The sequence below is a fragment of the Xyrauchen texanus genome, chromosome 37 (genome assembly GCF_025860055.1).
Source record: "Xyrauchen texanus isolate HMW12.3.18 chromosome 37, RBS_HiC_50CHRs, whole genome shotgun sequence".
NCBI lineage: Eukaryota > Metazoa > Chordata > Actinopteri > Cypriniformes > Catostomidae > Xyrauchen > Xyrauchen texanus.
Window position 1 is genome coordinate 22,926,222 of NC_068312.1, and position 26,946 is coordinate 22,953,167.

General features: G+C 36.9%; 1 protein-coding gene across 3 annotated transcripts; it reads right to left on the reverse strand.

Annotated features, from left to right (window-relative positions):
• LOC127630788 (monoglyceride lipase-like) lies at positions 1-26,636 on the reverse strand. Of its 3 annotated transcripts, none has more exons than XM_052108569.1 (8): positions 26,471-26,636; positions 25,572-25,698; positions 16,806-16,912; positions 11,056-11,192; positions 4,813-4,923; positions 3,677-3,766; positions 2,693-2,908; positions 1-2,298 (listed from the first exon to the last, which is right to left on the reverse strand). In XM_052108569.1, exons 2-8 carry the CDS (start codon positions 25,694-25,696, stop codon positions 2,182-2,184), a joined length of 903 nt encoding a protein of 300 aa, XP_051964529.1. In that variant the 5' UTR covers positions 25,697-25,698; positions 26,471-26,636; the 3' UTR covers positions 1-2,181. The 3 variants fall into 3 exon arrangements, with proteins under 3 accessions (XP_051964529.1, XP_051964528.1, XP_051964527.1); XM_052108568.1 differs by having other exon boundaries at positions 25,566-25,698; XM_052108567.1 differs by lacking the exon at positions 26,471-26,636 and having other exon boundaries at positions 25,572-25,828.
• Positions 26,637-26,946: the final 310 nt, after the last annotated feature.

Consider the following 26,946-nt stretch of genomic DNA (forward strand, 5'->3'; position numbering starts at 1 on the left):
TCAGTTCGTTTATTTTATATCACTCTGCAATCAAATACAATTAACTGGCAATTTCAGTCATATTCTAGCATTGGTTTGTGTTTTAAATATATGAAAACTTTTAAGTATGAATTCAAAAATTGTTTTTGATATTATGCACCATGTACTAAGACTAAGGTTTTAAGATGCCATATGGAGGAACCAAGCAACCCAAATGGGCTGTTCTAATACAAATGGAATCATGAATTATTGCCAAATGTAAAGGTACCGGTAGTTTCCTTGAGAATATTACAATACTCACTCCTCCAATCACAGTGCTCCTAGTACTTTCATGTTAGGAGTCACATGAGGATCATCACAAATTAAGATTTAGTCTTGTTCTATAAATTATCACAAGGGCTGCTTTTTTTATACAAAGTACAGCATATCTGACATGTACATGTAAAATGAGATCTGTCTCTCAATTTTTAATGATTAAGTTTACATTCTCAATAAAATGCTTTACATCTAAAATAAACATCAAAACTATATAGCTTCTCTCTACATGTTCTCCCTTCAAAGCCTGTACACAACTGTGAATACTATTTACAACCTTGTGCTCGATATTTCAGTTCTGTGCCAGTTCATGTTGAGCAGTATTGTTTCTAGCTGATTTTAATCAGACCGGCTATGAGACTATATACAATTCAGCATTTTTTATGTTCTTTCTAATAAAAATGTGCCACATTCAGTAATAGAAAAACCTTAATTGATTCACATTCATAAAATAAAATGCATCTGAGGATTACAGCCAAATCTCTGTAACAAACTCCCCTTTGTTTGAATCAGAACAGTTCTGAGGTGCATTAAATGTTAAGCTGGTGTGAAAGACTGACCTTTTACAATTTAATTTTTTTTAGAGTTACAACCCCATGAGCACCCAGGCTGATCTCTGTATAACCCCAAGGTCTTCAATGAGGTCAAAAGCTATTGCGAACATGGTATAATTTTAACAGTAAAATGGCAAGTCATATAGTTGTCAAAGGAACCAAACACTGGTAAAAACAAATAATGGTATATCAGCTGTAAATAGATATTCTGTAAATATTCTGCAAATTAACATTAAATGTAGAACAGGCAATTCCCCTGTTTGCCCTAAGGAATGGAACAGTCTAATGTGTTTTAGACAGTCAAGTCACAAACAGAATCTAGTAAAAGTTCATTATAGATAATAATACATTTAAAATTCTACAGTATGTGAATAATATCTCTAAATGTGGGAATCTGTAGGATATGTGTGAGTTAGAGTTAAAGGTGAAGTGTGTAATTTCTGAAACACTAGCATCATCAAATTAAATAGAAAAAATGAAATAATAATAATAATTTCCCCAAACACTGCTCCCATCTTATATTAGTCTGTCAAACAGATAGTCCAGCCCCAAAGTTATGCCATTGGTCAAGCAGATGTTACTGTCTCAACTGGTCAAATCTCAAACAAACAGAGCAATGTTTTGATAACTCCACGGAGCCATAGTGTTTTCACTTTAGAGGGAAATCATCTGACAAATGGTTTACTTACAGTTGTCTCTGCACATTAATTTGGAATAGGATAAAGAATTTTAACATTAAAACAATTACACACTTCACCTTCAAACTCACCTTTAAATCACCCTGAACCTCTCTATGCATTATTATGTTTTCTTTCTATAGGTTCTGTGTATTTCTCTGCCAAGGCATAGGCAATACATCTTTCAGTTGCCTTGGTAACTGTGCTCAAAGCAGAATGCAATATTGCTGTTGTCCAGCAGGGGTAGCACTGCATTTCTAATGGGAACTGGAAATAACAAAGTGCAAATTGCAGCTGTGTTCTATTACCATGGCAACATAAAAGCGAGCTTAGCACTGAGGGCAGCTGGGTTCATTATATTCCTAATGACAATTGCTATGGAAACACATGAGCCAAACTCTGCATTTCTGATGCCTTTGAAGAATGGGTGACTGTTTTAAAACACAAATTCCCCAGATCACCGTTTCTGGCCACATTAAAGCAAATAATACCTTAAGGTCAAAGGTCGCTTACCAATGACCACATATGTCTCCTATATAAATCATAATGAGTGTTGTTTTGTTGACATTTTGTGTGGTTACACATCTCTTTGTCAATAGAGATGAAAGATTAGAAACAGGGTGGAACTTGGCAAGGGCAGATGGGATGATTAACAGCTAAGACCCATCAGTGGTGGGAAGTCTCTCCAGGATCCAGGTGCCCAACTCCATTAAGACAGACTCAGCTGTGTCAGGTAAGTCATGATGTAGGGCATGGTAAGCTCCTTCGTACATCTGATTCACACACACACACACACACACACACACACACACACACACACACAGACACACACAGATCTATGGCTTAGCTTGCACAATAGGGAAGGCATATATGTGCATATCAGTACATGGAAGGATTTTTATTCCATGAGTACAGAATGATCTTCTGTATTAGGTTATACTGGAACATTCCAAACCTCTATTGGTAACTCAGATCATATTCGTACACAAAAGTATGTCTGGTATGTAAACTTTCGTTCTGTAGTTTAAGTGAGCAAGGCAGAATGTGAGATGTAAAAGATTTTTTTATATATATATAAATACATATTAAAAAAACATTTGATAAATTGGAATGTCTCTATGTTAGTATTTTTTGGCCCATGATTATGCATTTACATGTTTGATTCACCTTCAGTTTCTTATCCGTGCTCTTGGCCTCATTATACATTAGATGAGAGCCTTTGATGTCACAAAGCTTGTCTTCATCACCATGGAGAATAAAGAAAGGCCATGTGATGTTTGGTATTTCTCTTTCGATGCGAGTCGCCGCATCCATCAACTGCATTCCAAATGAGATGCAAAGCCCTCCGTGATAATTTAGCTCATCTGTGTCATATGCCTCCACCTACAGGACAGGAGGGGAGGATGTTCAAGATTGTACTCAATAGACAGAGCACAAGCAACCTGAGAGTTATTTAAAGAAACATTATGAATGGTTTGTATGCTAAGCAGAATCTCTAAATTATATCAGGCTGAACGTATAGACAGGTTTCAATGTGTTGTCTATGGCTGAAGAAAGCAGCTGTTTCTGTTGAAGTAACTGTGTTCCAGGGCCAAGCCCAGAAGAAAGATACCTTCATATGTAATCGTTTATTATTAATTTATTTATTAGTTATTGATTGATCTACATGCTTCACTCTGAAAGAGATCTGTTGCAAATATGTTGTGGTGATGTGGGCGTGGCCGAGCGATGTCTGTGGAGAGTGAGGCCGGGAGAAGAAGAATTGTAAGGATTGATACCTGTTGGAAATTATCTCTAACAGTTTGTGTTTGCAGTGAGAGCTGAGAAGGATAAAAGAGCAGTCCAGACTGCCAGAGGAAAGAGAGAGAGAGACGCACAAAGCATTATGTGTTCCTGTATGTTACCGACAGCTGAAAAGCATTATTTGTGTGTGTGTGTAAAATTGAAAGTGTGTCTAATAAAAGACTCATGTGGAAGCTCCCACTTCCTCTCCACAAGAAAGCCAGAGAATTGTTATATACGTCTAAACAGTAAAGGTTATATTGTCTACCTAAACCTATTTGAACACTTTGCTGTCAGTGTGAATATGCTTTACACACTCACAAACATACATGCCCCACTTCTGAAAACCTTTGACATACATTCCTGTACCTGTTTTGGATCCCGTGAGATCCATTTGGATTCAATGGAGCCGAGAGTGAGTTTGGGAGTCAAGCGGCTTAGAATTTTAGCCATGAAAACCTGGAAAGTATCCAAGAAACCAACAAACATTCTTGATTTTCTATGGAGAATGAGACATCTGAAAAATCCTATGTAACATCACAAGAGATATTACTACATTTTCACAAAATCAAATCATGAAACTGCAAACAAAAATGACAATGACAATGTTCATGACGAAAAACCAATAAGTGAAAGGTAAAAAAAAAAAGTGATTTTTTCTTTCATTTTAGTGAACACTTCAGTGGAAGTAAAGATTATCAAAGGATAACGTACGAATTTCAGTTTGTTCCTCACACAAGCCATAATATGGCATTAATAGAAGACTATATTGAAATAGTCTTATGGACTATTTTTATGCACTTTTGGTGTTTTTGTCCTTTTGGAGAGTAAATAATGACAGTATTTTACTTTTCAGTGAACTCATTCTGTAATTCCAATATCAAATGCTACTCTAAATCTAGATGAAATATTCTAAAAATCAATACAAAAAATATTTCAACAACTGGTTATAAACACTTTATAAAACAGCAAAGCATGTATTTTTGTGTTTTGCCAATATGCTTCAGTTGAACCACAAAACAGAGGCAGAGATTGATTGAATGCACTGCCCCATGACAGAGAGGGCTGTTGCTGTTATTTGACAGCTGATATTCGAAAGCTATAGATGATTGATTGTATTAAACAGCCTGACTGCAGAGGGCAGCAGATCTATATAAAAAATGTTCAGTTGTGTGGGATATTGGATGCAAACCATTGTAAGAAAGGTCTCCGCAGAACAAATTACTGGGTAGAAAGAAGACTTTGAAACCAAATGTCCCCACAAGGATGGTAAAACCACCAACATTGGTGAAAACACAAACATTGTGGGGACCAGCCAACAGTTCCCATGAGGAAAATGGCCTAATAAACCTACTAAATAATGTCTTAATAACAATCTAAAAATGCAGAAATATTTCTGTCAGGGTTAGGTATAGAGAGATAAGATTAGGTGATCTTGTTAGCTCAGTACAAAAACATTAGAAGTTCATGGAAAGCCCCCACCATGATAATTGACCATATTTTACCTTGAAAGGTGTAGCAGATTCAGCATTCATTTGAATCATAGGGCCTATGAGAACTACACCTGCAAAATCCTGTGGTCTTTCACATGCAGTAAGAATGGAAATTGCTCCTCCCTGTAATTACACAAACATACACAATATTGTTTTTGAAAACAGTTAAATATAAATAATATTTCAGTAACAGAGCACAGCACACTAAATCCCATATATATATATATATGTGTGTGTGTGTGTATGTGTGTGTTAATTAATAGTCTCAATACAAAGACTGTACTTTTGACAGCAATCATGATATCGATCCTCAAATGGGTACACTGGTGTGAGTAGCCCCTAATTTGTAATTTTCAGCTGCTCTGCTCCTCTGCTCTCTTCATCTTGTGTTCTATTATGAACCTTTCTCTGAATATTCATGAGTGGGGACCAGGACTCAAAAGAGGTGGAGAGATTAAAGAGCAGTTCCCACCACATTTTGAAAAAAACTCCAAAACAGGGTGGGTTTAAGTTACACACACAGACAAATTCAGTCTTAACCTACACACTCTCACAGCAAAATTTTAAGGATTCATAAGGCTTTTCTAAATTTGGCTAATTTGGATGATATCGTATGACTGCATTCGTATGAATTCGTACAACCTTCACTACAGCCAATAATGTTGCTAGACATCATTTACATGTAATACACAACAATTACTTGCTTCTGTCACAAACACAACACCTTCCTATCATGTTTACACACTCTACAGATCGGTTAGGTTTAGATAAGGGGTTTGGGTATGGCAAAATATTAATAAGTGTGTCCTTAACGCTTCATAAAATCGTACGAAATCATACAAAATTGCCAACTCGCCTAGATGCATAAAACCAAATACAAAAACAGTCAAGGGTTCATCAAGGAAATAGAATTTCTGCTTAAATGTAATAATTTGAGGCAATTGCTTTTTAATTAGACTTTCTACATCACATTGAGAAATGTTTTAAACACTGCCTTCACAAAAACTTACACAGTTTACATATGTTCAAACTCTTGCGTTATACACACACACACGCTATAATATGTTACTGATAATTTTTTATATGTGATAGGAAAGTTTATGTTTACTTTGCCAGTAGCTTCAGTTCCTTAGGGTCTGTGGAAGGATAAACGTAAGGACACACACTCACAGCACTAGAGTTAAAGCTGAAGTGAGTAACTTCTACACCACTAGCATCACCAAACGGAAAGGCAAAAAAACACCACCCCCATCTGCAATTTGAAGATAAAAACAGATACTGTAGCCCTGCTTCAACTCACACCACTAGTTTAGCCAATGTTGGTACGTTGGACTGAATGGGATGCTCAAACTAACATACATTTTTTTTTGATAGTACCTCAGTCACACTGTATAAACCTTTGGGGGAAATCAGACTTCAAATGGTTTACTTAAAGTTGTATCTGCATATTAGGCTAGTTTTTAAATCAGAACAATCACTTCAGATTTAACCCTATAACACTATATTTATCAAATGTGATACACAACATTTGACGGCTCCTGTTTCACTCTCTTTTCAAACTCAAGAGCCTGATACTTTTGGCATGTAATGCCTCCTACACATTACAGGACTTTCAAAGACGTTGGATTGTGGTACCATTAATTTTACACAACTGTCTGTCTTGTCATGGAAGTCACACACACACATATATATATATATATATTTGATATTTGATATACAAACATTTGATATCTCTGAAAATCCTAGGGAGTCCTCTGATAAAACCTTAAATAAAAATGTCCTACACAAAAATGAATTGCTGGGCCTCAGGAGGATAATGACCTTTAAAGCCTAATGTATCAAATGTGATATATATATATATATATATATATATATATATATATATATATATATATATATATATATATATATATATATATATATATATTATTTATTTTTATAGTTTGTCTAATGGTACTAAAAACAGTTTAATGACAAAAAATTTGAATTGTGCCAAGCTTTATAGGGTTAACAAAATACACCTAATTGTAAAATAATTACAGGGAGTATTCAAAGCAAATGACCAAAATACAATTCAGTATGTCACTTTTTAATATATATATATATATATATATATATATATATATATACACACACACATAATATATATATATATATATATATATATATATATATATATAACACACACACATCCTTTGAGTTTTATAAGGAACAAAGAGTGTTTTGTGTTGGTAAATTATTGAAAACTTATGATTGTGATTATATAAGGACCAAGCAGACTGACACTGCATACTAGTTCAGACAGCGAGAGAGAGAAAAAAAAGGGAAAGAATTGCCAGAAAAAGACAACAAAAATCAGATTTCATTATTTTAGAGTAAGGCTCTTTTCGGAAGGAACGGGAGAGAGATGTATTGTGGGTATAGACTTTACCAGAATATACACTTGTTCCATATGACTATTTCAGAAACATTTCCATCACAAGACACACAGCACAGATAAATTCAGTGACATATAGGCTATACTTATATCCACATATGTATTCCTTATATATGGCTTATGAAACATATTTTAGTTGTTCAAGTATGCAGCTGGTCCGTTTCACTGATGTGAGCTGAAAGGTTAAAACAGAAGTAAAGAGCTTCCAGCTGGATTCTTGTTCAATGAGCCACTGACAGATTAAAATACTGTAAGTTTACTAAATTTAACAACAATTTGGGTTGGCTTTGAATAGTTATTATATAACTAGGGTTAACTGTTAGTTCAAAAGTTTCCAAGAAGTGGTCTTAGGCTGTAAATATTATCATATTGCTCTGCCTTAGGAAGAATGATAATATGAATGTAGGACACATGCAGGACATTTACAAACTTGTCAGCATGCTTACTCACCCAACATACATTTCCAATTATGCAGTGAATCTTTATTTCATAGACATCAACGTCTGTGAGGCAAAGAATGTTCACTCTACTAAATTATCAGATTTCAAAGAATGTTTGATTTTTTTTTTCTCCCAATTTTCAGTTCAATCTCAGGAAAGGATGAAATGAACACATGGATCACTGACATAGATATATTATTTATATATAATAATATATATATATGGAATATATATATATATGGAAAGACAGTAATGACCATAAACATAACACAAACAGGGTAGACTTGATATATAAATACAGACAAGGCTGACAACCTGATATTGTTAAGGATAGAATAGAGAAATCCAGCAACAACTAATGGAACTTAAAATTTATAAACCAATGCGTTTCAACACATTGGACTTAACCAGGGTTAAAATAAATGTACAAAACATGAACATTTAAAACAACTCTGATCAATTACTAATAAGAGAGCACACTATGACAACCAATCAGTTTGGGCCCTGGAATTACATCAGCTGACAAGCGACTCCCATAGTAATGGTTTTTAATGGTTTAATAAGGGCCTTTAATTGCCTCAGTCAGTCGGCAAAAAAAATTACCTTGTCCCAAAATAGTCACATCCATATGATTAGTCTAATTTTGATCAAAATCACACATTGCATTCAGAAGACATGAGACACTTCCTGTTACCCATTTTTTCCATGTCAACATCATACGATATATCAAAAATCTGTTCACAATTTAGCATCTTCAATGTCTTTGCATAATGTTGTCTAAATGTGGTGACGGTCTCATAAATCCCCTAGGATTATTTAAAAGTTCAGAGACTGCAATATATAATAAATATATATATCTATATATTCAGAGTCAGAGTTTTGTGGTTGTCGCAGAAACAACGTCACATAGGAACTTATAAAATACTTAGGCCCAGTTAGATAAAGCACCTTAAGTGTAATTTTCCCTTAAGAATGCCCTAAAGTTTCCCTTAAAATGAACCATTAAGTGTTATTTAAGTGGTTTATAATTTAAATGTCATAATCCCTTTTGGTTTCCCTTGAGCATTTATTTTTTTACTTAAGAACGCCCTTATAAACATGTTAAGTGTTGCATAAAGCCCCTTAAGGTTGGGAAGTTAAAATGTTTAAAAAAAATAATGGCTTAGTTTATAGAACCAATTGAAGAGTACAATAGGTCAAGGCGATTTATTTCACGATAGAAAAACTATTGCAGGAGTATATATTTGACCATCACATAATATGAGAAATCACCAACAAGCTGGAGGGCCATCTAATAGGAACACAGAAATGTGCCTTGCATTTTCTGCACTCTGCGTTTATAAACTGCATAAATGGATTGCATTTTGGGAATCATTCACCAATGGAGCTTGGCTGAATGTGTCGGTATTTATGTGTCGGTCTTTTAGGTCTGTGTAGTCTCATGCAGTTCTGTGTTTGGTTTATGTTGTTTCATGTTGTTTTTATGTAGCACGATGGGCGTGGTGGAACATTGTTTTGTTTCACTGTCTACAGTACTAGCTATAAATGGTTGAAATGACAATCAAAACCACTTGACTTGACTGTCCTCTATTGGGCATTTCTTGTACTGTGTCTGAAAAAACTGCCACCAAAAGGAAATGTTTTGATATATCAACCTAAAAATTGGATTAGGTCTGGGTTAGACATGTGGCTTTGATTTTCTAATATTTGTACATTTCCTTTGATATTTTAAGTATATTTATTTATATTTATTTTAAAAAGTTTGTGCAGTACATTTTCATTACAATAAACTTAAACATCTGTAACTTATTTATTTCACTTTAAAAACTGTTTTAACTTGCAAAATAAACTCCCAAGTGTATTCTTTAAAAAGAGACCAGACTTAGGTCTGTACTCCCAAAGCATTCATGAGTTGCAACAATTTAAGTTTGCACCCAAATATAGGAAGAATGGAAAAATAACAATTAATGTGTTGTTATTGCAAAACTCTTTAAGATATCAAATATACCTTTACAAATTTACACCAGCAGTGTCTTGGCATTATTAAAAAAAAATGTTGAAGCAATTCAGGTAAACATAAGAGGGATATTTCAAAGTCTGTTAAAAGTGCCACACTTCCTTCCGCCAGTTGGTGGCGCTATGACCAAGACCCACAATAGCCATATCAATGTGACCAGTCCACGAGACCAAACATTTGGCTCAATTTTGATGTAAATCACACAATGCAAGCATAAAAAATGAGACACTTCCTGTTTCAGATTTATTTTACATTACTTTATTGCGTCGCCGTGACAACATTGTTCTATATATCAAAAATCTGTTCATAGTTTAGCATCGTTAATGTCTTGACATGATGTCGCCCACATTTTGTACCTGTAAAAGTATTTGGAGTATTTCAAATTCTAGAGCATTCAATTTTCAAACAACTTCCTGTTGGGGGGAGCTGATAAAGTGAAAGTTGTCCGAGATCTATGTGTACAAAGTTTGGTGACGGTAGCTCAAAAAAGATGTACTACAGAGCCCCCGAACATGCCCATCTTCTAGGTGGCACTACAGAGAACCCTCCTGCAACTTTGCCCAGCTCTAATGTACGACGACTCTGATCTGTGTAAGCAAACTTTCAAGAGATTTCACGAATGTTAAGTACCCCAAAAGTACCGAAAATCTTGAAAAGAAAAAGAATCTTTAGAAGAACAATAGGGCCTCCATATTTTCAGTGCTTGGGCCCTAACAATAATAATCCTTAGAAGAGTCTCTGCACTTTTTTATTTTTTGTACTTCATATAATATCAACTCCTCCAATTTACAGACAAAAGGACATGCAAAGCTGGGGGCAATTTTTGTCCTCATTGCAGTTCCAGAGACCAGGAGGTACGGAGTATCGTCAAAAAAGAAAATTAGTTCCTTGGAACCAGGACCAGATCCCTAAGCCTTCAAGTAAATCCTCTGTCATCAACTTAAGTCATACAGAGCTGACACCTGAACAGATATCTGTGTAGGAATTGTATTCATACTCCATCTGCATGTGATTTTGAACTTTTCTTTTAGATTTACAGACTTTTTAGGGATATTCAAAGGAATTAATTTTTTATGGACTCAAATTTGAAGACTGATAAAAATGTTAAATAGGTTTTATATAAAAAAGTACATTTATTCAACCAAAAAACAGAAAACCAAATTTTACAATGTAAAAACGGCTTTTCTTGTCATGCTAATATCTGCATTGCAATAATAATTTCATGCATTGAAACTCAAACTGAAAAAAGGGAGAGGGGAGACAGAAAGAAAGGACAGAGAGCGAGTGAGAAGCATGTGTCATCTTCTGTCAACTGTTTGCTTTTGGAAAAACATTAGGGCACATTTAAAAATGTGTCTTACCATTGAGTGGCCAATGATGAAGACGGGCAGGTTGGGATAACGCGCCTTCATGATGTCAATGTGCTGAAGGGAGTCTCTGATATAAATCTGGAAGTTTTTGATATTCATTCTCTCACCTTCACTCTGACCATGACCAACTGAGAATGACAGAGAAAGAGAGACAGATTGATCATCCAAATGTATACTTCTGCTAATTTTTTTTAAATCTGCTCTCTTATACAAAGGAGAAGCAGATAAAAGAGTACTGTCACTCACAACACCATGCCAACAGCTCACAAAGAAGGGCTCAGTAAGTGTGGGGATGCAACTGACAGGAAATTCAATCAAGTAATTAACATAAAATGAATGAAGGAACAAACAAACAAAGGAATAGAATTGAAAAACCCTTAGTAACAACCATATTTATATGGACGTGAATACAAAAACGAGGCTGTGATGGATAAAAGTACAGTCTGTTTAATGGGTTGTACTGTTGTATACCTTAGTGAAAATCAATAAAATTAATTTAGCCAACTGAAATATCACTTTTCCAAAAAAAAAAACATACAATTAATTTTTTTAATTAAATTAAATTAAATATGCCGTCTATGTGCAGAATAGAATAAAATAATTGAGAATAGGGTAACTGACATACACAAACACACACATACAGACATTGCAACAAACATGTGGTATAGTAGTACTGTGTCAGCACACAAACTCACAGCACCTCCACCCCAACAACAAGAAATTCTGGTGTTCCACCACCGGCTCTGCTCTAAAGTTAATCAAGGACGCAGCTCTCAGGAGCCACCAGAGGACATGTCCTGTCAGCGAAGAAAGGGTCACACGGCATCGCGGCAGACAGTCAGACAGCTACGCCAATGTTGTGGCAGGTAGAGGTATTTCAGACACAAGTGACCTCAGCCAGATAAAAAACATACTGAAAATTCTATGTGACAATCTATTAGCTTAATTACCTACAATGTGAGTTTAGTCAAGCATATTCTTTATTCCTTTATTATTATTATTATTATTTTGTAAAGCATTTTAATTGACTCACTATATTTCAAAACAATATTGGGTTGCAAAATCATATCATTCAAAATCATTAAGGGGGTTTTCTCTTAATCTTTTGGAGAGAAAAGCACAGATTTTTTAAATATTGTATATAGTTTGGATATAATTATATTACTTGAGACATGGCGTTGTTTAGAGTCTCAAATCTACATACCTTCAAACTACAGAGAGTTGTTCATACCTTCAATTAAAAACCCTCATGTTAAAAATGGAAGAGATTCAGGAGGAATTATAGTTTGTTTTAAAGAGCATATTTTCCACTACATGAAACTTAACAAGGAACTCATTTGTTCAGATGAGGACACTTACCTACACTACAGTCAGAGATCATTCAGTTTCAGTCTCTAGTCTCTGTACTGTTAATGGGGGATCTGAATGCAGTTCAGCTGCAGATATATTAACAGTACACATATACAGCAGAATCAACTCTTTACTAAAGCACATCAGAGCTATGACAACACAATAAACAGACATGGGAAACACGTCCTGCAGCTCTGCAAATGCCTGGGTTTATATCTAGTTAATGCCAGGACAAGGAGAGACTCGCTGGGTCGATTTACTTACTGCTCACCTCGAGACAGCAGCACAGTGGACTACAATATTACAGATATAGACCACAAAATGATCAACTACTTCATGGTGATGCCATGCTTCCTTTCTCAGATCAGTCATTAGTCTAAATAAGTCAGCAAATCTGCCATCTTCTGATCAGAAAATTCAATTGTATTCCCTCCACCAAATTTATATGGAAAAATGACAGTCCTGAATGTTATGAAGATGAGCTCCACAGCATTCATGTTCAGAATTTTTTTTTTTTTTACAGTGGCCAGCAAAGCCCTGAGAAAAAGAAACAGTTACAGAAGTAAAAAAAAAATTGTTAAAGCCACTTGGTTTGACAAAGATTGTCAAACATCAAGAAAGGAATTTCAATCATTATCAAATGAAAAACACAGAGACACTGCAAACCAGCACACACAAATAACATATCATCAAACCCTTAATATGTACAAGTCACTACTAAGAAGGAAAAGAGCTGAACATAAGACAGCAAAGATCAACAAAATTGAGGAAGCTGTCAATGAAAATTCCTTTTGGGATTTATGGAACAATTTAGATAAATAAAAAGGTCAAATTCATTCCCATCTGTAAACTCATTTCAGAAATCTCTATTCACAAAATAAACCTCAGCCAAAAACATTTGACCTCCCAACAAAGTAATCTGGAACACACAAGAAAATATCAATTAATCCATTTGGACACCCCCATATCATTAAATTAACTGACTGAAAAGATCCCTAAAATCTTGTGGCTTGGATGGAATATATATATGAGTTGCTGAAACATAGCAGCCCCAAACTATAAGATGCTATTCTTAAATTATTTAATCTCTTATTAAAATCAGGACACTTTCCTGAGAATTGGAAGGAAAATCAAATCACCCCAATTATAAAACAAGGGGACAAGTACAATCCAAATAATTACAGGGGTATTACAGTAAGCAGCAACCTCAGGAAACAATTCTGTTGTATTATAAATAACAGATTAGTGAATTTTATTCAAGAACATAAGATGCTAAGTAAATGTAAATTTGGATACATGCCCAAACAGAGAACAACTAATCATATCTATACACTCCAATCACTTATACAGAAATATGTTCAGCACACAAAACAAGGCAAAATATTTGGCTGCATTGTTGACTTAAAAAGGCCTTTGACTCTGTTTGGCATAACGGACGCTTCCTGAAACTCATCCAGAGTGGAATAGGAGGAAAGACATGATATCATAAAAGACATGTACAAAGACTAACAATGCTATGTTAAGATTAATGACAAAAGAACAAATTATTTCAATCGGACCAAGGGAGTTCATCAAGGCTGCAGCCTCAGCCCAACTCTATTTAATATTAATACAAATAAATTGGCCACAACCCTTCAAAAGTCACCTTGCCCTTTACTGATCTTAGATGGCAGAGAAATTTAATTTCTCCTATACGCTGACAATCTCCTGCTGCTGTCACGTAATTAAGAGGGACAACATGAAAGCCTCTCGACTTAAGAGAAATATAGCAGTGATTGGGCCTCGCCAATAAACATGGAGAAGTCCAAAATCGTGATTTTTCAGAAGAAAAAAAATGCAGAATGAACAATAAATGATGAATAAACTGCTATACTGTAATTATTTGGGTCTTACAATCTCTGCTTCAGAACAATCTGATTTGACAATAAAATATCTGACTGACAAAGCCCATAGGACATATCATAGTATAAGAAAATCATTATTTAAATTCAAGACAGACAAGACAAACAGAATGAACAACCCAGGAAGAATACATTCATGATTGGCAGCACAAAGTCACACAAGTACATAAATTCAGCTACTTCCACGGAATCCAGATTGATTATAAATTGGCACCCTATTTGACCAATATTAAAGGCTACTGTCAAAGTATCGTGTAAGTGGACATAGCCTGTTCGTAGAGACAGGCCGACACAGACAGAACTGGAGGCCCAGAGAGGACAGACTGTGTTCACACTGCACTGAAGGAGTCGTGGAGGACGAGCTGCACTTCCTCACTCACTGCAGTAAATATGAGACAATTAGAAACACTTACTTTACACAAATAGCTTATATTCTACCTGAATCAAAGGACATAAATGATTTAGCCAAACTCTTGTATCTTATGAGAGAGAAAGTATAGTGTATTCAGCTATGTATTCATATGTGTCCTCCTATCATCATATGAGGGAGAGAGGCTGACCCCTCATGACATTAGAGCTCTATTGAAACTGCTATTTTAATTTACTTTTTTATTTCCTTTCTCATTGCTCTCTGTAATTTACTTAACATTTGTTTGTATTATATTTTATTATCATTATTACTTATTTATTGTATATAAATATGTTTTTTAATGTTTGTAATATTTGTATTACTCAATGCATTGGCAAAATTGTACATTATATACGGTCATGCCAGTAAAGCTTATTTGAAATGAATTGCGAAAGAGAGAGAGAGAGAGACAGAGAGATCATCATAGCTATACACGTTGGGACAAACACCCAACAGAATCTTTACATACAGAATTCTGCAGATACATCTTACATGTACACAGAAATACACCAACAAATGCATGTAAAAGAATGAGGCAAATACCCACTGATAATTATCATTCAAAAGAGAGCACTTACATTTTTTATTCACCTTAAATCCAGCCCCCGAGACACCCTTCAATACAAAGCCCTCCAAATCCAAGAGCTGAGCCCAGAAAAGAGTCCCCTACATCAGTTGGTGCCAAGACTAATTGCCCCCCAAAACCACTTTGACCAGTCTCACAACAACACTGTTTTCCAAACACCAATCAGAGTAAAGCAAATTATAACGCAATGCAAAGAAACCTATTTGGAACATTGGAAAGAAGAAACTATAAGCCAAAGTAGATTAGAATGTGATCTGGCCCTAAACAGAGACAATGAGTTGGCAAAATATCTCTTTAATGTCAGAGATCGAAAACAGAGACAGACCCTAACCAAATATAGGCTCAGTGACCACAAATTGGCAATTGAAAAAGGAAGATTCAATAAATCATGGCAACCAAAAGATAACAGAATATCTGGTCACTGTTCGACAGGTGACGTCGAGACAGAAATGCACTTCCTCCTAAAATGTGAAACATTCAGTGAAATAAGGAATGTTTACCTAAACAAGTTTACCTCTGAAACTTCAGACTTTAAAGACCTAAATGACCTATCAAAATTAAAAATACTTCTAGGAGAAGGAGAGAGGGCACATCTTGCTGTCTAATATGTATCAACATGCCACAATCTGAGGGACAGTGAAAGATCTGGACAAACAAACACACACACACACACACACACACATACACACAATGTGATGTGATATGGTAAAATAAAAATAATAGTAATTTATATATTATTGTTATTTATATATTACTAATAATTGTATTATATACAGTCCAAGTTATCGGTCAAAATGTATTTTGCTTTTATTTTATTTATTCTATATGATGCTTTGGCAACATAGTTTTTGAATCTTTCATGCCAATAAAGAATTTAATTGAATTGAATCGACAGAGAGAGAGAGAGAGACAGCAGAGAGAGAGAGAGAGAGAGAGAGAGAGAGAGAGAGAGAGAGAGCGAGAGAGAGAGAGAGAGAGACAGAGAGAGAGAGACTTGTTCTGTAAAATTGCTTTTGTTTGATGTTTTCAATAGAAACAATTCCTCACACTGAAACACCAGACAGTGAAATCACACTCTCGCACAAGCCCAACTGCTCATCACAAGGCGGATTACTGACTCTCTGTATGAATCATTAGTTACCATGGCACTACCACAAAACATTTATAACATTCTGTTCACACGGCACCTGGTATTTTCTACGTTCTTGATTTGCTACATCAGTCATTTAAGTCATGTATTTCCCTTTTTCTTTAAACTCCATCCCCCACACTAAACACAGGATTGTCATGCCCAAAACATCTGTTATTACTGACAGGAAAACTGGGAGGGTGAAGTTCCAGGAATCAAAAGTGGGCGAACATTTTCTTTTCACCCCACACTCCCACAGCCTCATAAAGAGCACACCCTCCTACACCACCCAAAACACTGCTGTACTGTTGCTACCCAGCAAATCAGTGATCTGTGGATTTGAGCCATTAGGAGTTTTACGCTCACCATGATCGTGGGCGAACACCAGCATGCCATGTTGGGTCAGTCTGTGAGCAATGTCAGCATATCCCCCACAATGCTCTCCTGCTCCATGGGCGACAAACACCAGTGCCCTGATGAGAGAAACATCCACATTAATGACAAAAACACAGACACATCCTACCAACACACTGACACCAGAATAACACTCATTAGCTATATATGCACAAAAATCTAGAAGAAAATAAGACCCAAAGAGATGAGGGGGGAAAAGAGAGATCCCAGCTTCATTAGGTCAAACTTGAGCCAATTTGTTATGACCTCCAAAGAGCCCCTGATCAGTGACAAAAAGAGACTTAGTAAATGCAAAATAACATCCTCTCAGAGGACTGAGAGAATGTGTAAGAGTATGTAGCATCCTTTAAAGGGATAGTTCGGGCAAAAATAAAAATTCTTTAATCATTTTTTCATCCTTGTGTTATTCCAAACCTGTATGACTTTTTCTTCCATGGAACACAAAAGGAGATGTTAGGCAGAATGGCAACCTGTCACCATTCACTTTCATTGTGACTGAGACTAACATACTGTCTTCTCTTGTGTTCCACAGAAGAAAGTCATACAGGTTTGAAGCAACATAAGGGTGAGTAAAGTAAATATTTTTGGGTGAATTATCCCTTTAAGGGTGTGACGGAATGACCCGCCCCTTCCTCTCGTATTCATCGCCTCGCCTCTGAGGGCAGTCCTTCAGCCAGGCTCACGACAGTAGTGGACAGAAGAGAGAAAAGGCAGATAATTATTAAGCCTGTTTGGCAGCGGGGTGGAACGAGGCACACCTGACCGCTGACAAATAAACGCTGAGCACGCCTATTCTCGGGAAGCCGGCTTCTATCTCCTTGGCTGAGTTCGGAATGGCATACTACCACACTACTCTTACTATTTATGCCATATGACTGCAGTAGTAAGAGTAGTGTGGGTTGTAAGTAATTCCAAACTCAGCCAGAGTGTGCACACACTGGCATCCACACAGATCCAGGAGCAGAACGGGGAGAGTTCAGCCCAAATTAGATGCGACACCGGGGATTAAAGCACACAACGTGGCCGACGGGCATGGATGCTGGGCCGCTATCCCCTCACATCTGCTGCAGGGCTGGGAAGACAGGCAGCCAAAGACTAGTGATGTACTGTTCGTGAACTAATTGTTCTTTTGATCCAGTTATTTTAGTGAACTAGTTGAACCTGTTCACCAAATCGGACTGAACTGTTTGAATCAGTTCACGTCTCAAATGTATATTGAGTCGTTCGCAGCAGTTCTTGAGTCAACTGTACACTTATCCAAGGACAGCAGTTCTTGTGTCAACAGTACATTGAGTCGTTCGCAGCAGTTCTCGAGTCAACAGTACACTGATCTGAGGACAGGAGCTCTCGAGTCAACAGTACATTGAGTCATTCGAAGCAGTTCTCGAGTCAACAGTCAACAGTACACTGATCTGAGGAAAGCAGCTCTCGAGTCAACAGTACACTGATCTGAGGAAAGCAGCTCTCGAGTCAACAGTACACTGATCTGAGGAAAGCAGCTCTCGAGTCAACAGTACACTGATCTGAGGACAGCAGCTCTCGAGTCAACAGTACACTGATCTGAGGACAGCAGTTCTCGAGTCAACAGTACACTGAGCCGAGGACAGCAGGTCTCGAGTCAACAGTACAGTATTCCCAGGATAGCAGCTCTCGAGTCAAGAGTACATTGATCTGAGGACAGCAGTTCTCGAGTCAACAGTACAGTATTCCCAGGATAGCAGCTCTCGAGTCAAGAGTACATTGATCTGAGGACAGCAGTTCTCGAGTCAACAGTACACTGATCCGAGGACAGCAGCTCTCGGGTCAATAGTACATTGAGTCATTCGCAGCAGTTCTCGAGTCATCAGTACACTGATCCGAGGACAGCATATGCGCTTACATATGGCTTTATTGAATGTATTTGTGCGTGTATTCTATTACGCCGGCGTATTAACTTTATGTATAATGACGTCATTACGCGATGAAGTAAATTAACTGGTGAATCTTTTTTTTTTTTTACCGGTTCATTGAAATTAACCGTCCAAAAGAACCGGTTCACAGAAAAGAAACGGACTTCCCATTACTACCAAGGACACCGTCGCCCCAAGCACCACAGACCAATAAGGGGAGCGCGTGCGGCCGCCGGGCCCTGCCAATGTACTGGATCCTCTGTTTCTCCCATTCCTACAAGATGCTCCTACGCCAGATTCCCCTTTATTTGGACACTTTCCCCCTTGGACACTATTTTCCCCATTTTTGGACATTTTATGTTTATTATTTCGAATAAATGCCTCCGAGGCTTGACACCACACCCATTGTGTCGGTCTCTTGCTCACCCCACCACATGGGTTTGTGTTTACTGCTATATCCTTTTTTCTGCTTTCTCTCATGCACACAAACAAAAATCTTAAAAGAACCTCAGTCAAAGAGCTGTTAGTGGTAACGTGTGTGTGTGTGTATGATCATACTCAGATAAAAAAAATCTTTAGTCCTTCAACCCTGGGAATAGAGAGTGCAAAGCAGACAGAGAGACCACTTTGTGTGTTTTTGTGTTTGTGTGTGTTTCTTTGGAATTCCAAAATTAATCTAATAGTGTTAAAATATTTGGTAAAAAGCTAAGTTTCAAGGACAGAGCAGAGATGAAATACAGTGGGTGTGTGTGGCAGGCTGTACAGCTGACAGCTGTGTAAATACAAGATGGTAAAGGAATTCTTCTACAGATGCAATCAGAAACAACAGAATGAAACATGCCAACCAGCATGACCCAATTTAACAGACAGACTCTCCGCTTGTGCTTGTGCTTGTGTCTGACTTTTCATGGGTTCAATGCCCAGATTATCTTTAGAGCGATCTGTCAATCATTATGCTACAGGGGGTCACACAATGAGCTACTATGGTCTTTTCAACTTTCACCTACTTACTGCCACTCTGGCCACATTTGACGGTATTAGCACTGGACATGTACATGTCAGAGACAGTGTGAGAAGATGTCTGTACTCTGTACCATGAGCAGAGTGGATCTGCTAAATGACTAAATGATCCAAGCACTGGACTAGTGAATTCACTGAAAAAAAAATTCTAGTCCTCTAGCTTATCCTGTTAATTTCTGTCATGCCTTTTGTTTTTCCTGGAAGTTGAACTTCCAACAGACAACTTTTTATACGTTTATGTTTACTTTCAAAGGTTGGTTTGGTGTAGACATCAGCTGATTGACAGTCAGTTTACAACAGCTAAAGTAATCTAGACTGTGCATGAATATCCTCTAAGAGCGGTGTCTATACCCGTTACCTTGTCTCAAGTTCAGGTAAGGAGTTACATTTGGGTTATTGGCCACATTCTGATAAAAATTAGGAATGCAACAATATTTACATGTTTTTATCTAATACCGAAAAGCTGACAATGATTTTTTATGTTATAGCATATAAATGATAAATGTTGATATAATAGATCTGTACTATTTTGTCTAAAATATTTTCAAATCCACTAACAACTAAAATCTTAGTGCTAGATTACGGCAAACAAAGTTATATTGAGTCAACAGTTAAATATCCAAAATAGGGCAATAAAAATCCAACATCAACCTATACTGTTAAATTAAAAAAAAATTGGCAACATCAGTAAATCAATAATTATTTTTATGTTATAGCTGATAAATGATAAATGTTGATATTAAATATCTGTACAATTTTATCTAAAAAAGTATTAAAACTCTAAAAACTAATTTTAGATTACTGAAAACAAAATAAGTTTGAGTCAAAAGTTAAATATAGGTACATATAAGATATATATTCACGCACACGGCCAAATGTTTGGAATAATGTAAAGATTTTGCTGTTTCGGAAGGAAATAGTTACTTTTATTCCCCAAAGTGGCATTCAACTGATCACAAAGTATAGTCAAGCATTACTGATGTAAAAAACAGCACCATCACTATCTAGACAGGCCCCATTTCCAGCACCCTTCACTCCAACACCTTATCCTTGAGTAATCATGCTAAATTGCTAATTTGTTATTGGAAAATCACTTTCCATTATATCAAATACAGTTTAAAGCTATTTGGTTCATTAAATGATGCTTAACATTGTCTCTGTGTTTGTTTTTAAGTTGCCACAGTATGTAATAGACTGGCATGTGACAAAAGGTCAATATTAGATCAAAAATGTCAAAGAAAAAAAAGAAACAGCTTTCTCTAGAAACTCATCAGTCAATCATTGTTTTGAGACATGAAGGCTAAACAATGCTTGAAATTGCCAAAAAACATCATACAAAGTTGTACACTACAATCTTCAAAGACAAAATACAACTAGCTCTGGACAGAAAGAGTTGTGGAAGGCCAGATGTACAACTAAACAAGAGGATAAGTACATCAGAGTCTCTAGTTTGAGAAATAGACGCCTCACATGCTCTCAGCTGACAGCTTCATTGAATTCTATCCACTCAACACCAGTTTCATGTACAACAGTAAAGAGAAGACTCAGGGGTTCGGGCCTTATGGGAAGAATTGCAAAGAAAAAGCCTTTTGAAACAGAAACAGTTAGAGTGGGCAAAGTAACACAGATATTGGAAAACAGATATTTGGAAAAGAGTGTTATGGATCTTAACCCCATTGAGCTTTTGTGGGATCAGCTAGACTGTAAGGTGCGTGAGAAGTGCCCGACATGACAGCCTAATCTATCGCAAGTGCTACAAGAAGCGTGTGGTGAAATGTCACCTGAGTATCAGGTCAAAGACAGCTGGAATGCCAAGGATCTGCAAGTATGTCATTGCTGCATGTGGAGGATTTTTTGAAGAGTACTCTTTGAATTATTAAAAAAAAAAATCTAATTGTAATAGTACTTTTTCACATTATTAATGTCCTGACTATACATTGTGATCAGCTGAATGCCACTTTGGTGAATAAAAGTACAAATTTCTTTCCACAAATGCAAAATCTGTACATTATTCCAAACTTTTAGCCACCAGTGTGAGTGTGTATGTGTTTGATTGGCTGATACCAATCAAACGATAATTTTATGTCATAGCCAATAAATTATTTACGTTGATATTATAGATCTGAACTATTTAAAAAAAAAACTTTTTAAAACACTAACTACTAAAAGCTGTAGATAATGTTAGATTATGGCAAACAAAGCAGACTGATCTCACAATGAAATCGGAAACAGTAGTTTGACTTTCCTTTAGCTAAAATCTCTCCGAAATTGGAAACACTGCCCCAGTGGCCAAAGCAGTAAGTGCTGTTGGGTATATAGATATACGTGATTTCCATTTTCCAGATATAATGGCAAATAGGGCTGCCAAAACAGAGCTGTTAAGCAAGTTGCTTTCAGCTGTACATAATGTAATACAGTAAAGAAGAATGCATACTTTATACAATGTATCCCCAAACCTAAATCTAACCATCAGTGGAGTAAAAATGTAATGTTAGAGGGAGGTGTTGCACAGATTTTGCAAACACGTTTACTTCAACAGGATCCGAATACGCTTCCCCATGCGTTCCGGTTGCGCCACAGGGGAAGGTAAACATGCTGGAGACAATAATAAAAAAAAAAGCTGATACCAGTAAAATTATAATTATTAATGTTATAGCCAGCCAATAAATTATTAATGTTGATATTATAGATCTGACTATAATAATAATAAAAAAGAGATTTAAAACACATTAACAACTAAAAGCACAAGATCAAGTTCGATTACGGCTAACAAAGTAATCTTGAGTCCACAGTAAAATATATAAAACAGGCCAATAAAGAACCAACAACAAAATTCAATAAAAAAAATCTGTAATATCGGCTGGTAACCAATATGGTCACATTATATTTTGCATCCCCAATAAAAAGTAAAACAAATTGTGGACACTGTTCTTTCTACACTCTAAACATTTAAACGGATTATTAAGTAATTTACATGCACTACAGCCCAAAGCTTAGATGTTTTTGATGGACTGTTTCTACAAATGTTATAAACAACCAGAACACAGACCCACAGAATCATCAAACGGTCAAAAGCAGGCTAAATATTTCACTATAAACAGAATCACATATCGCAGCAATAGAGAGCATCCTGTCAGCGTTCCTTCAAATGTTTGATATAAACATCTCCACTGTGTTACCACTGCTCTAATTCTTTCCGAATCAGTCACATGGGAGAGGTTCCATCTACTGATGCAGAACAGAAACATCTGGGGTTGTATTGCCTAAACTGAGGATTTCAATGTTTGTGATTTACTGGTTCACTCTCTGTTCCTATAACTATCACTATACTATGCTGTATACAGTATATGTACATGAACATATGCACGTGCATACACTTATACAAACACACACTAACACTCACTAAAGACACTTGTTGTTGGCATGCATTAGAGAAACAATTTGTCTGAGAGAGGGGAAGAGGTGGTAACTATGGTAATGACATATTCCCCTGGGCTGCACTACGGCTACTTCAAGGTGAATAGCTGTATGTCTGTAGACCTGTTAAGGCTGTACTCATGAACACACACACACACACACACACACAAATTTAGATGCTCGCTTCCTATCTAGTGTGTGTGAGCTGTGTATGATTAAATCTACAAAAGCATCTGACAACTCCACATCCACAAAAATGACTTATGGAAAAAAAAACAGCTTTCACACAAACATGACAACGCACTGCCTTGCAAAGCCAAAATGCAGAAACTACGGAAACAATTATACTGCAACCAATGGCATTTTTGACTGTCCAACCAAATGTGGATTATAAAAGAATCTCAAATTTGACCCTAGTTAAGCAAAATCCATCATGTCACAGACTATCTGTATTCTGTGTCTCTATATAGACCTAAGCAGTGGCCATGAGCAAGGGCTTTCTACAGAAATCCTACATAAGGAACAAACACATTCCCTTTCGGGTGCATTCACTACAGAGACACTGTCTGGGTCCCTTTTCTGTTCACTTTAAGCAGCTGAGTAATTCAGGTCTATGAATTAACAATAAAGTGTTTTGAGAAACTGATATTAGATTACTGTAAATCATTGCAAATGTACGCAGGCACTGGCACTGTCTGTATAATATAATCAGCCATTCTTAAAATAGGTCATAAAGGAAACTCCTGTATATTTCCGCAATCAGATCATGTGAGTGGGCCAACCGTTTGTGGTTTGACAAAAAGGCGAACCTCTGAAAACAGCATATTTATACCATTGTTAAACGTTTACTGCACCATTAAAGCCTACGTTGTTTTACTAGCTATAATGTTTGCGTATTTCAAAATCAGGCTCTGGTTTGGAAACACAGGCTCTTGAAAGTAGGTTAAAAATAAACTATGTTTTGACTACATTCACCAAAATTCATTCAGATCCATTTAATTATTAGTTCAGTGACCATTTCTGGTGATGCCACCTGGTGATGTCTTGTGTGAAATTAGTTAGTCACTGACTCAACAATAAAAAGAAAATTGTATTCCTTTAAAATGTGTATGTCTACAGACATACAAAGAGAATTTATTACAATTTTTATGCATTACAAGAACAAAACAAGTCTATCATTTCCCTACAGTTTGTGAGCATGACTTTTATCAAAAGACAACAATAATAGTCTTATATTATCATGAGTTTCAATAACGTTTGTATGTTTTCATGTATAAAAAGTGTTTCTACATGTCTATTCACTTTAGCAGTCTAAGAACACAGCATATCTATCTTTTTTCCAACAGTTTGTCAACTGCACACCAACACAGAGGTAAAAAACAAGAGCTGATATTAAAACTAGCTTTACACATTTAACACAGATCTAGTAATGTACTTAAATTGGCAAAAATAACCGATCAAACTATTACCTCAAAAACATACTTAATGAAGACTCAGGCACTGACACAAACTCAATTACAATGTGTGCTTAAAAGAAGGATTGTCCTTTGTTCACATAATGCTGCCAATCAAGAACAATGTGCCGATGTGTGTTCCTCATCTCTAGATTAATCATTTAGATTAAAAAACATGGATAAATGAGCATTATTAAAAGTAACTTTGTAGAAATTAACAGAGCTGCGTTGATTAGACTGTCTAACTGACGGCCTAGGCAAGGGTTGTTTCAGCTCACGAATCTCACCTGTGATTGGCTGGATGGTCATTCAATCAGCCTGTATACAAATCCACCATTTGGACTTGGTATGAGTGTAGCTTGTAAACATGTGGAGGACGAATCACATTTTTTAAAGAGTGCGGGGGACAAGTCACCCACATCCCCCCTGGCTGCTTTGCCCTTGCAAAGGGGAACCTCTACTGTTAAACGTTTACTGCTCCGTTATAGCCTCTGTTGTTTTACTAGCTATAATGCTTGTGTAGGCTATTTCAAAATAATCGTTCAGGCGCTAGTTTGGAAACGCAGGCTATTAAATGTAGGCAAGGTTAAAAAAAGCTCCGTTAGGGGCCGTTCACACCGAACACGTTTTTGTGTCCGTCCGTTCTGTTTTTCAACTGTTTTCATCTGAAAAGTTGCGCTCGAGTTAAACAGATGTCTTTGATCGTTGCGCCGCGTCTTGTTGTTTTTGCCCGCAGGGACGTGTTCGGTGTGAACGGCCCCTTTTGAAACATCTACTAAAGCTTATCAGCCTCTCGCACTGCTCTCTCAACCGGAGGCTGTAACGAAAGAAGAGTTCGCTTGGCCCCAAGAGACCTGACCTTATCTGTGTGTGTGATTGTGTGTGAGTGAGTGACTGTAAAATGTGCATGAAAATGTGCACTTGTCTCTCACACTAACTTCGGCGGACTGTCGGGCTCCCAGTAACGGCAGAACAAGTGCAGTCCTTCGGCGTTGACGATGTGCGCCAGGTCGGTGTAGGGGACACCTTGCGGTGACTGACGAGTCCCCTCGGGTTCCGGCATGTCTGAAATAAACAAACGGAAGGCTGTCAGAAGCTCGCGGCTGTACCAGTAGGAAACAGTGGCGACTAACAAGCAGACGGCTAACACATGCATTGCGGGAATTTCATTCATCCGGTGTAGCGCACTGTACAGCGACCGGCTGAATGCTTTCAATGACAGCCGCTGACGTCAGGGGGACCTTAAGGAACAGTGACAGTTATACTTCCGCAACAGACCCAAACACACTCACGCACGCGTTGAAAAGGACCGACAATTCAAATGAAGTCTATTTTCATCACATGATGCAGATTCCCATAGACAGAAGTAAAAAATAGAGCGCACGGTCATGCAATGACTGACAGCATGCCAAGGGAGATGGAGTGAGAGGCTGTCGATTAATTTTAGACCATCAATGCAGACTACTTTATTTGGGACAATGGAGAATTGAGGCCAAGATTGAAAGATTGATATACGCTACAATACTTCACTCAAAGAGAAACACTGACAGGACACAAGATGTCTGTATGCTTTAGCTCTAAACGTTTACTTTCTTTATGTTTTGATTATGTTTTTATATTACAAAGACACAGTGTTGTCCGTATACAACAGTAAACACACTATTGCCTTTAGGAGCTGTAAATTCCAGTAACTCATTCTGCGTCTCTGGCACAGATTAAGCCTGTTTGAAATTGCGCTGGTAAGGGACTTTCCAATAGCTATTTAATAGAAACATATTAGCTATTTATAGCCTAAACACTAGGTATCATCAAGAAGCAAATCTAACATGCTACTTACCTGCACCTACTACCGACACAATGCTGGTCACACACAAATAAAGTCAACTTTTTGAGTCAGTGGTCCGGTACCGGCGCTCAAGCTGCTGCTGTTCCCTGCACTGAGCTCTGCCCTGATCTGCTCACCAACAGATGCTCAGCGGCCGCCTGTTGGGTGGAGAATGAAAGGGGAGCTGTGTGACAAAGCAAACACACACACACACACACACACACACACACACACACACACAGTTGTGTTTCCATGTTTTATGGGGACTTTCCATAGACATAATGGTTTTTATACTGTACAAACTTTATATTCTATCCCCTAAACCTAACCCTACCCCTAAACCTAACCCTCACAGAAAACTTTCTGCATTTTTAGATTTTCAAAAAACATAATTTAGTATGATTTATAAGCTGTTTTCCTCATGGGGACCGACAAAATGTCCCCACAAGGTCAAAAATTTCGGGTTTTACTATCCTTATGGGGACATT

Excerpts from the sequence above, each read along its gene's own strand:
- LOC127630788 (XM_052108567.1), bottom strand. The coding sequence starts at position 25,807 with ATGAATGAAATTCCCGCAATGCATGTGTTAGCCGTCTGCTTGTTAGTC. Across the intron at positions 2,909-3,676 it reads TCTCACGGGATCCAAAACAG|GTGGAGGCATATGACACAGA; the intron begins GTACAGGAATGT and ends CCTGTCCTGTAG. Across the intron at positions 2,299-2,692 it reads GCACGGATAAGAAACTGAAG|ATGTACGAAGGAGCTTACCA; the intron begins GTGAATCAAACA and ends TGTGTGAATCAG.